The sequence below is a fragment of the Chrysochloris asiatica genome, unplaced genomic scaffold, assembly GCF_000296735.1.
Source record: "Chrysochloris asiatica unplaced genomic scaffold, ChrAsi1.0 scaffold00061, whole genome shotgun sequence".
NCBI classification, from domain to species: domain Eukaryota; kingdom Metazoa; phylum Chordata; class Mammalia; order Afrosoricida; family Chrysochloridae; genus Chrysochloris; species Chrysochloris asiatica.
This window is the reverse complement of record NW_006408579.1, coordinates 11639024-11648939: the sequence shown is the minus strand read 5'-3', so window position 1 is coordinate 11648939 and position 9916 is coordinate 11639024. Positions and strand designations below refer to the sequence as shown.

At 37.8% G+C, this 9916-nt stretch overlaps 1 protein-coding gene across 4 annotated transcripts in view; it reads right to left on the bottom strand.

The window, feature by feature from the left end:
* Positions 1–4070: 4070 nt before the first annotated feature.
* Positions 4071–9916, bottom strand: part of ZBTB20 (zinc finger and BTB domain containing 20) — a 601757-nt gene continuing 595911 nt past the window's right edge. For 2 of the 4 annotated variants that reach the window (XM_006864165.1, XM_006864164.1), the window contains one exon: positions 4071–4807. In XM_006864165.1, the coding sequence (XP_006864227.1) occupies positions 4386–4807 (422 nt within the window). In that variant the 3' untranslated portion in view covers positions 4071–4385. The remainder of the gene's footprint in view (positions 4808–9916) is intronic. The other 2 variants (XM_006864167.1, XM_006864166.1) reach the window with 1 other exon arrangement.

Here is a 9916-nt window from a genome sequence, read left to right as displayed (position 1 = left end):
TGTCCTCTTTTCATGGTCACAACACACAGATTGCCACTATTCATGGGCTGGGAAAGGTTTTTTTTTTGTTTTTTTTTAAACAAAACAAACCCAAGTTTTTCTAAGACCAGGAGCTACGGTGACATCCAAGATGGCTAGGAAGAAGCAATAGACTGCAGCCAGCACAAAAGCATGTTTACACTCTGGGAGGTGAAGCCTGCTACCAAGAGATTAGGAAGTTTGGGAGGGAAAAGTCTATAAAACTTAAATACGAAGCCAACGTCTATAGGTCAATTAAAATCAATAGCAAAAAATATCTGATATAGAGACTTTGATTCAACAGATGTTTGCCTGGCAGGTTTCTCAGTATTTCCCCATCTACAAATTTGTATCGGATCCTGTGATAAATTCCTTTCTTTTTTTAGGGTTATAGTTTATTCATTTGAGGACTTTTTTGTATTAATATTGATATTTAGTAGGAAAGGGAAATTGCTCACCTCACTGAGATGCCACCAATGCTTTGAGCACTAGGACATTTTATTTTTTCATAAAATATACTGAAATAATGCTATTCTTACTTTTCCCCCTTTGCTTGCTAAACAGATTTAGTTTTCAAATAAAAAAAAAATTGATCAGAAACTGCTAAAAAAAAAAAAAAGTTTCTTTCAGACAGTTCTTATTCTCTGTATTCTTCCTAAGAGGTCTTAAATCTTTGTTTCCTATTTATCTCTAATTTTCTTCCCTGGAGAGTGGAAGGGTTAAAAAAATTAGCCCTTCTAGGGATCTAGCATGAAATTCTAAACATAAGATTGTTGGAATTGAAACCAATTGAAGAATCTATGCTTATATATTTCTACATTTCCTAAGATGTCTGTGATTGTTAAATTTAAAGGGTAAGTACATACATATATTACCAATCTGAAAGTATCTCTCTTCTTTCAATATAGCTATAGACTAGTTACAGATTAGTTTATTTTTTTAAAATGTGGGTCGGTTTGGAAAGTAGCTCCTTCAGAGGCCAAAACATATAGTAATAGCTCCACAGCAATTTCATTGTTCCCCCAGACAGATCTCCCACACCAATCTTGCTCCTTCCTCTCTCCAGTGAAGTCTGTTGGCTATTTTAGGTTGTGAAATATTTTTTTGGGGGGATATTCATGGAAACAAACCATACTGTCACAGACTACAATATTATGACTCCTCACCAAGAATTAAAAAGAGAGAGCGACTCCCTTTGCAGGAAAAAGGTGAACATCAGGGGTTTCAAACCCAACTGGAGCTTTTTTCCTGCATGTTTTATAACAAAAGGTTAATTTTAACTCAGTTGCATGCATAACCTTTTATATGGCAAATCAGCATTAAGGCAAGTGAGTCTTCCTTAGATTTGAAAAGCAGATAGCTAAATGTGGCCTATAATGGCTCCCAAGATCCTCTTTTCTGGAAGTATTATGAATTCTGTCAATTTTGCTGAGGTTTGAATAAAGATACAATTTTAATTTTCAAATCATTAAAAACACTTTAAAGTGGCTTCTAGTCTTCTTTCATTTGTAAAATATGCTGAGTGATTGCATATCATTTTTCTTTAGATTGAAAACATTAGTTCTTAACTCATGTATCTCAGTCTTTGCTATTTCAAAGGTTGAATGATTTGTTTTTTAAAATATCAAAACAATTCCATGGCATAGTTAATTAACGAATGCTCCCTCTATTGGTGGTAAGTGGAAATAGTAGAGTTTTACAATTATTGGTTATTTAAAAAAACAAACAAAAAAACAACAAAATTAACAGTTGAGAAATGGGCTTGTTTTTATTTCTAAAGCTGGTTCCCACTACTTTGAAAACAGGCCAATTGTGGACACTGTTCTTGGCAGGCTTCCTCTTAGAAATCACTATCAATTAACAGTCATAGTTAAGTAAACATTCAAGCTTACACCAGAACTTCTAGCATAATCTGTTGAATTATGGACCATAGGACCAAATCAAAGTTAGATATATTCCAGTTGCACTAACCCTTATTTATATAATGAAGAACATTTGGAAAAGATCCAAGTTAACCAAATATCTATAATATATGAATAAAACCAATTTAGTCATTATAGAGTTGCTTGCTTTAAAAGATTTTCCCTCGTTTGCTACGCAGTGTTTGTAAATAAAGTACTGACAGAAAAATTAGAAGGAAAATTAAATTACAATGCTAAGCAATTTGAAATTAAAACACTCTCTTTTTGGTTCTTCACTTTAAAAATTATAGTTTGGAGGTTCTGTTCTCTTAAAAGATTTACTTTTCCCCTTAAGTGGGATAAAACATGCCTACCAATGACATTATTTTTGAGCTTTAGCTTGGTTTGAGAATTCCTATATTTGAGTTGGAATCCTTTCGGGACCCTGTCGATAGGGACTGAGGAGAGAAATCCCAACTAGGGAGAGAGAGTGGTATTGGGGATGATGCAGGGGATGGATGCATCTGGGGAAATTTTATTCATTTCCCTAAAACTTTTCCAAAAAACAAAGGTTATAAAAATCATCTAAAGAATGATTATATTTATTTATCCTTCTCATTGCTGATGGAGAAACTCTGAAGGTGATGCTTTGAAAAGAAGAAAGTAATTTTGGCATTAATGCACCTTGATCTGTAACCGGCTTCTAAGAATGATGCTCTCTTATAGCTATGGAGGGTGAGGAGGTAGGCAGAGTTCTGTGAACTCTTCCTCCTGGCTGACCACAAAAGAAAATAACCCATTTGTCAAGACCCCTAGACTACTAATGTTTCTTCAAAGAAAAGAGTAAAGTTAATAGAAATTCTAAAATCATAAGATTTCAATGAACTTTTGGAGAAGCAAGAAATCTGTTTCTGAAAGACGAATGAAAAGGAACAGAAATTCTAGACAGATCAACTAAAAAAAAAAAAAAATTCAGTGGAGCAACTTAAGCTTGCTAAAAGTCAAATAACTACATATCAAAATACAAAGCAGCAGTTCAAATTACAGCAGGGATGGGCAGGCCACAGAAGGCCCTTATCAACCCAGGCAATACTTAAAATAATAAAAATTAAGGAAAAAAAATATGAAGAAAATATCCTTCCTCTCTTTCAAATATAACTTTAGTTGCCTTTTATTCTCTCTAACTGGAAGCAATATCGCTAACCTTAACAGTCTCAACTTACCAAAAAAAATATATATATATGTGTGTGTGAAATAAAATAAAAGAGAAGGGATCGGTGGCAGTGTATGCAAAACCAAAAGGAAACAAAAACAAAACAAAAAACTTACTTTTAACAATCTCACTTTTTTTGTTTTTTTTTTTACACAAATACTGTTGTAAATATATTAAAAAAATCAGCATTCTATCTGGTAAACATCACTTTTGCCCCTCTATAAAATTTTGAATTAAAAAAGCCTCAAGAACTTTTTTTAATCCCCCCCCACCCTCCCTTTCTCTTTCTTTTTCTCTTCCACAAGAATATATCCTGACACTTCTTTTTTTTTTTTTTTTTGCAAAGGTTGTTGGAAATAATCCTCCTCTTGTACCTAGAAACTTAGGTACAAACCTCTGGTATCTTTGTTTTATCTGCATTCCTGCCTTTCATGAAAGTCCCTCTTGATTGTGCTGAGGCTGGGGCTCAGCGAAGACACTGAATAAATACGAGAGCCACTGTTGCTTGTTGCTTGTCCAAGTCTTCCTGGCTTCTGCTGAAAGGGGGGGGTGGGGGGGGGGGAGTAATTGAGGAGGTGGGCCCGTGTGCGTGGACTCCAGCAGAATCTAGGAGAGAAGCCTGCCTTCGCCCTTCCCACACCAAACACACCCACTGCCCCTTCCCATCCCCACAGCCCTTTTATGAAATCAGACAATGTGGTAGGTGGAAAACAGCAGGGCCTTTTCTCTGGGTTTTCAACCAGAAGTGATATTCCACAGTTTTAACTGGTTACTGTGAAGTCCAAGCGGCCAGAATTGTGAAAATGTCCACTGAAACACTGCAAGCGGTGTACTTAAAGACAGTAGGCCTTTTAGATTTTGTTATATATTTTTGTAGTGCTCTTCACAAGTGAAAAAAAAATTTTTTTGTAACTTTTTTTTTTTTTTTTTTTTTTTTTAAGATTTTTTTGTAAAGAAGGATTGTATTTAGAGGCCAGTAGCTAGAGATCCAACCAGTGGACCTCTTGAAGCACTACCAGGCCTTAAGGCCACCATCCGAGGGAGACTGGGAAAACTATTGTTCACCCCCGCCTCCGGAAATGTAATGTACCAGCAGGCAAAAAACAGTTCTTCATGTAGTACAAAATGAAACGAAACAAAAACAAAAACAGAAAGTAAAAACGAAACCAAAACATTTCTTAAATTCTAGTGCCATAGCTTTTTTTGTTTGTTTCTTTTTGTTTTGTTCATAAGAAAAAGAGAAAGATAACTACTTATCCGTCAGACACATGCATCCTCATGTGGTCGTTGAACTGCTCGATTTGGTCAAACTTTGCTGGACAGACGGAGCAGACGTAAGTGGTCCCCTCCGTGCAGGCCACCACGCCTGGGGGGCCAGTGCGGGCCCCTGGGGGTGTACCCGCAGGAGGGGTTCCATTGCTGGCACTGTGCAGGGCCACGTGTCGCTCCAGGAGGGTCTTGTGGGAGAACTTCTTTTTGCAGATGTAGCACTCATAGGACTTCTCTCCTCTGTGGAGACGCATGTGCACGTTGAGGGAGCTCTTCTGGGTGAAGCGCTTGTTGCAGATACTACACTGGTATGCCCTCACACCTGTGTGTGTCACCATGTGCTTGATAAGGTAATCCTTTAAGGAGAAGGAGCGCCAACAGATGCTGCATTGGTGGGGCTTCTCACCTGTTGATGTGGGAAGAGACAGCAAGCAGGACAAAGCAAGACACAGCAAGGGAAGGGGAATGAGAGACAGAAAAACAAGACAACAAAAAACAAAAACAAAACAAAAAATTACAAAAAAAATCAAATCTGTAGGTTAATGGATCATCACTGATTGGAAAGATCCAATCCTTCCTGGCCTCTCATGTTCAGATCTTGCTTTAAAGTGATGTCGGGCCAGTCTAGAGTTTTCCATTTTCCCATGCCAGAAAATGGCTCTCTGAGAAAGCTCCAAGGTACTCCCTACTAAAAGTCTTCAAAGGTCACTCTGTGGAAAAAAGGGAGGACTACTTTAGGGGGTCATTTTCAGTGTCATCTTTAGGGATTAAGCTATATGTTTCACAGTATAAAAAAATATAACAAGAAAGAGGAAAGATCCTTGGGGGTGTGGGATTGCCTAGAATCTTAGGAAACTAAGAATAATGGTTATAAAACTTGGCTGAAGAGTAAATGCACTCCTGCCTTGACTGTAGACCTGGAAAATATGGCCAACATAGGGATAAATCATTCTGAAGAGCTATGCTTTCCATTTTAACTATTTTGAACAGATATCTTCCTAAAATGTAGCTAACCAATCAATTGGTTATTCCATATTGGCACTGCGCTGCAGATTGGCCTTGTCAGACATGGAGGTATAGGAGGTGGTAGAAAATGTGATCATCTCAAAGTTAAAAAAAAATCTGTTCTAATCCAGACACCAACATACTGCAAACCACACTGAAGTATACAGCCCTACTTACCTCACTGTTCAGGTGTTGATATGAAATACATATGAAATCATTCTGCAGAACTACCAGGAGTGGTGTGGGCATTCTCACATGGTATTCTTATTACAAGAATATTTCCTCCGCTTCCCCGCCATTAAGTGGTCTCATACGTTTTTCAACTCCTTTCCATTTTTTCTTTTTCTTTTTTTTGCTCTTAGGCTGCTGGCAGAAGCCCTTCATTTTCCTCAGTTTACTTCTATAGTTTGTTGTTAGCTTAGAAACTATGCAACTAAGTTTGTTAAAAATGGCAAAATAATGCAATTGTTGGCGTATACTTGTCTAGAACAAAGAAGATAGAAGGAAACCAAGACGTAAAGAAGGAATTCGTCTACAGGATTCACTATCTACATGGACCATGACCCTCGTGTACCCTGAGACCAGAAGAACTAGATGGTGCTTAACTACTACTATTGAATATTCTGATGAGGGCCACAACAGATGAATCCTGACAGAATAGGAGAAAACTGAGGAACAGGATCTCAAATTCTTAAAAAGTGCAGGCTTATCCAGGTTTACTGGATCAGTTGAGATTAGAGAACTGTCTGAGACTACTGTCCTGAGACAGTCTTTGAACTGAAACCATTCACTTAGGTTACTTTTGAACTATATGACAGATTGCCTCACAAAATAAAGAATATTACCAGAGAGTACTGAACATCTTTTAAAAAATCATTTATATGAAACTAAAAGGTCGACTTTTTAAAAACATCAACAACTATAACAACAAAAAAGATGAGAAGGTAAGGGGCAAGGAAACTACATTACTAGAAATGGAACATCCAGGATGAAAACAGTAAGTTTCATGCATTGTGAAGAATGTTGTAACTAATGTCACTGAACAATATGTGAAGAAACTGTTGAAAGGGAACCTAATCTTCTGTGAAAACTTTCACTGACAACACAATAAAATACCATCTTTAAAAAAATGTAAAGTAAGTAAGAATAATCAGTCACTGAATGAGGACATGATATATTCTGTAAGTCAATGGGTCTGTAACATTTTCTTTGATATTAACTTAAAGATATGTCTTGTTGTTATCGTCTGGTGTTTTTAAGGTGTTTGGTCCATCTTTCCCACCCCAATGCTGGTTACCCAATGTAGCCACTATCTCAGAGAAGAAAGCCCTTCCATGTACTCTTCTGTGATCCAAGCTAACTAACGCCCTAAACCTCTATAACTTCCCGGAGTAATATTTCAACACCTGACTTCAGATATTGCACCAGGATAGGAAATCCACTTCTTAAATTCAAATTAACTTCTATTTAAAATAAATGCTTAACTGTGCTTCTTTTCCCCTGTTAATAATCAGAATGAAAACAATTCTTACTACATGTCACACTCAGTGTTAAGTGACTTATTTATATTCCTGATCTATTTTATGAATCTTCATCTCATCAGGAAACTTTTTCCTTGTGTTTACAAACATAAAAAGATACATTCCAAAGTCCACAACCATAAGAAATGGTTTTCATTCAGAATTTCTACAAATTAGAAACTCTACAAATTTTAAATCAGTTTCATTGATCTTTAAGCAGTTTTCCTTTAATTATTTATAAATACTTTGACCTAGCCCCCACTCCTCTTAACTCTTCTCTAATTTCCTTTCCCTTCATTCTCACTGATGGGATAGTATGTTCCACAGGATCAAAGGTTAAGAGAGAAACATTAGTTTTACATAAAAATGGAGCAACTTCAGGAAACTTCATTCTTAATACTTTCAGTTTACAATAGAGTTCAGGCTATGTATAGTGTTTACAGAGGTAATGGTTTTGAAATGAGAGACTCACAGTTCATATATGCTATTCTTAGTTGGAATGTTTCTGTCGGTTGTAAACACACTTGGAATTCAGCTGGCCTTTGCCATCATGATACTTTTGAGACAGTTTATAAAGGCTATGATGGGTGGGTCAACTATCTTTTAATGCCCACCTCTCCCCTTTTATGGGAAGTGCGCCTTAAGATCCAGATGGCACTCTGTCTACTAGGAAGTGGAAACTTTGTCTATATTAAAAATGTTCTTGCTGTTTGAAACTTTCACCTTTTTATAATGTGTTTTTCTTCTAGGCAAAGCCATTGAGGAAGCTTTTGCTTTCACATCCTTCTTATCTAACCATAAATTGATTATTCACAGATATCTTTCCCTCTATAAAATATATATGCATGGTATTTGTATGCATGTAGTATCAGCGCTGCCACTAATTATCCATGTGACCTTGCAGAGAATTGTTTTCATCTCTCTGAGTTGGTTTCCCCTTCTGTAAGAGGAGAGCCGGGCCAAGCACCTGCCAGGGCCATTGCAGATTTAGTGGCCAATGCCTGTGGCCTACAAACCCTGAGGACTCTAGTCCTGGCCCTGCCAACATATAACCTGAGGGCAACTTGCTTAATCACTCAATACAGCAACAGTTCCACATTTTAAATAGCACAAATTATCCTGTTTCCTTCCCTGCTACAGAAAACTGGTAGGATAATTAATGAGGAAAAATGCTTGCAAAGCACTCAGGAGTTCCTTAAGGAATGTGCTCTCTATAATTATTAAGGTGCTGGGAGACGGCAGAGCATAGACATTTCAGGAACTTTTCTTACTAAATGTTAGGTATTTTCAGACTAGTTGGTGTCTAGAACTTTTATTTGTATATGCATAGAGTCGAAAGGGTGTCACTCAGCAGAAATGTTATTTCCCTCCCATACCCAAGATTTCCCTGAGATCCAAGAGGGGTTTTCAATGTTATTCACTGGATGGCTGTGGTCTGCTGATTGTGGCTCTGTAAAAGGAGAGTGTAAAAGTGAAGATGAATGGTAGTGGGTGGGTTTCCAAGTCTGAGCCTACAGCCAGAAAATGGCAAGTCTGATTCATTAAAGAGAGACACAAATTATAGACATCTGAATTGCAGTATGAGGGGAGGAGACTGCATAAGCCCCTTTATTTTGAAATGATCCATTTGGGGGCTGTGTGGATGCCGAGTCAGATATGAATTCTAACTCTTTTGTTGAAAGACTTAGGCAGATTTCTTAACCTCTTTAAGCCCGAGTTTCTTGATAACTTGAGAAAGCAGAGTAAATACCAATCGTATGAAGGTGTTTTGCAAATTAAGAGACAAAACACTTAGCACGGTGTCTGGCAGAGAATATGTGATCATGGTTAGGAAAATTAAACTGTTCCCTTCAGTTCAAAGGAACTGATGATAGATGAAACTGAAAAATGGCATGGAGAAGTCAACCCAAAATTAAAAAATAAAAGTTGTTTCTGTTAAGCAGAAAAACAAGTGGTTGTATTCAGGATATGTATTCCAAGGTTAAGGGTATAGTCTACTCTTAGTGACATATGTCAGTGGTAAGAAAAGGAGGCAGGTGGTGCAGTGGTTAAACACTTGGCTGCTAACTGAAAGGTCAGTAGTTTGAACCCACCAGCGGCTCCATGGGAGAAAAGACCTGGGAATCTGCTTCGGTGCTGATCTCAGCCGAGCAAAGCCTACGGGGCAGCTTTACTCTGTTCTATAGTGTTGCAATGAGTCTGAATTGATTTGATGACATAAAACAATGATGGCAAGAAGTAGAATCCTGAATCAAATGCCATCAAAGACCATGAACTAAGGATTTCTTAGAAAGTAGTCACTAAGCATTTGAGGCAGAGAAAGCAAAAAGCAAATGAAAAGAGGGGAGAGTGAAGGGGGACACAGTCTCCTATACAATTCCAAGGGGTGGTGATGGTGAACATATGTACTCGTCTCCATATTTTGATGCCTGTTCACTAAAGCAGCACTTTTTCACTCCTTCTCACGGGCCAGTGACTAATACTCTAACATGATCCACAAGGGAAAAACGTAAAGAGGAAGAAAGATACTGTTTAGGTTAGTAGGTCCAGAGGATTCTGGCCAAAGTTCACAAAGTATAAGTCACATTAAAAATGGGCTGAAACACCCCAAGTCTTAAAAGGACTCAGCAAGAACCCATTTATTCTACCTATTCTTTCTCATTCTTATCAGGCTTCTCTGCTATAGAAAGATCAGTGAATCTGATATGGGAATTTTTTTTTTTTTTCAGTCTATTTCCTCCCAGTCTGTGAGGAATGAGTAAGAGGGGCCAGAAAATCAGGGCTTGGTGAGACAAAAGGAAGGAGGAGGAGAGGAGAAATAGGGAAAGGGGGCAACTGGCATGTTGCGCAGAAGGGTTTTTTGAAAGTGTTGGTCTTCTGAATGGAGGAAATCAACCGGACTAGAACCCGTGAAAGGCTCAGTGGCAACAAAGGAAGTGGAGTCATATGGAGCTTTCGCAGGCTGCAGAGTTTGTTCTCCATCCAGAGTC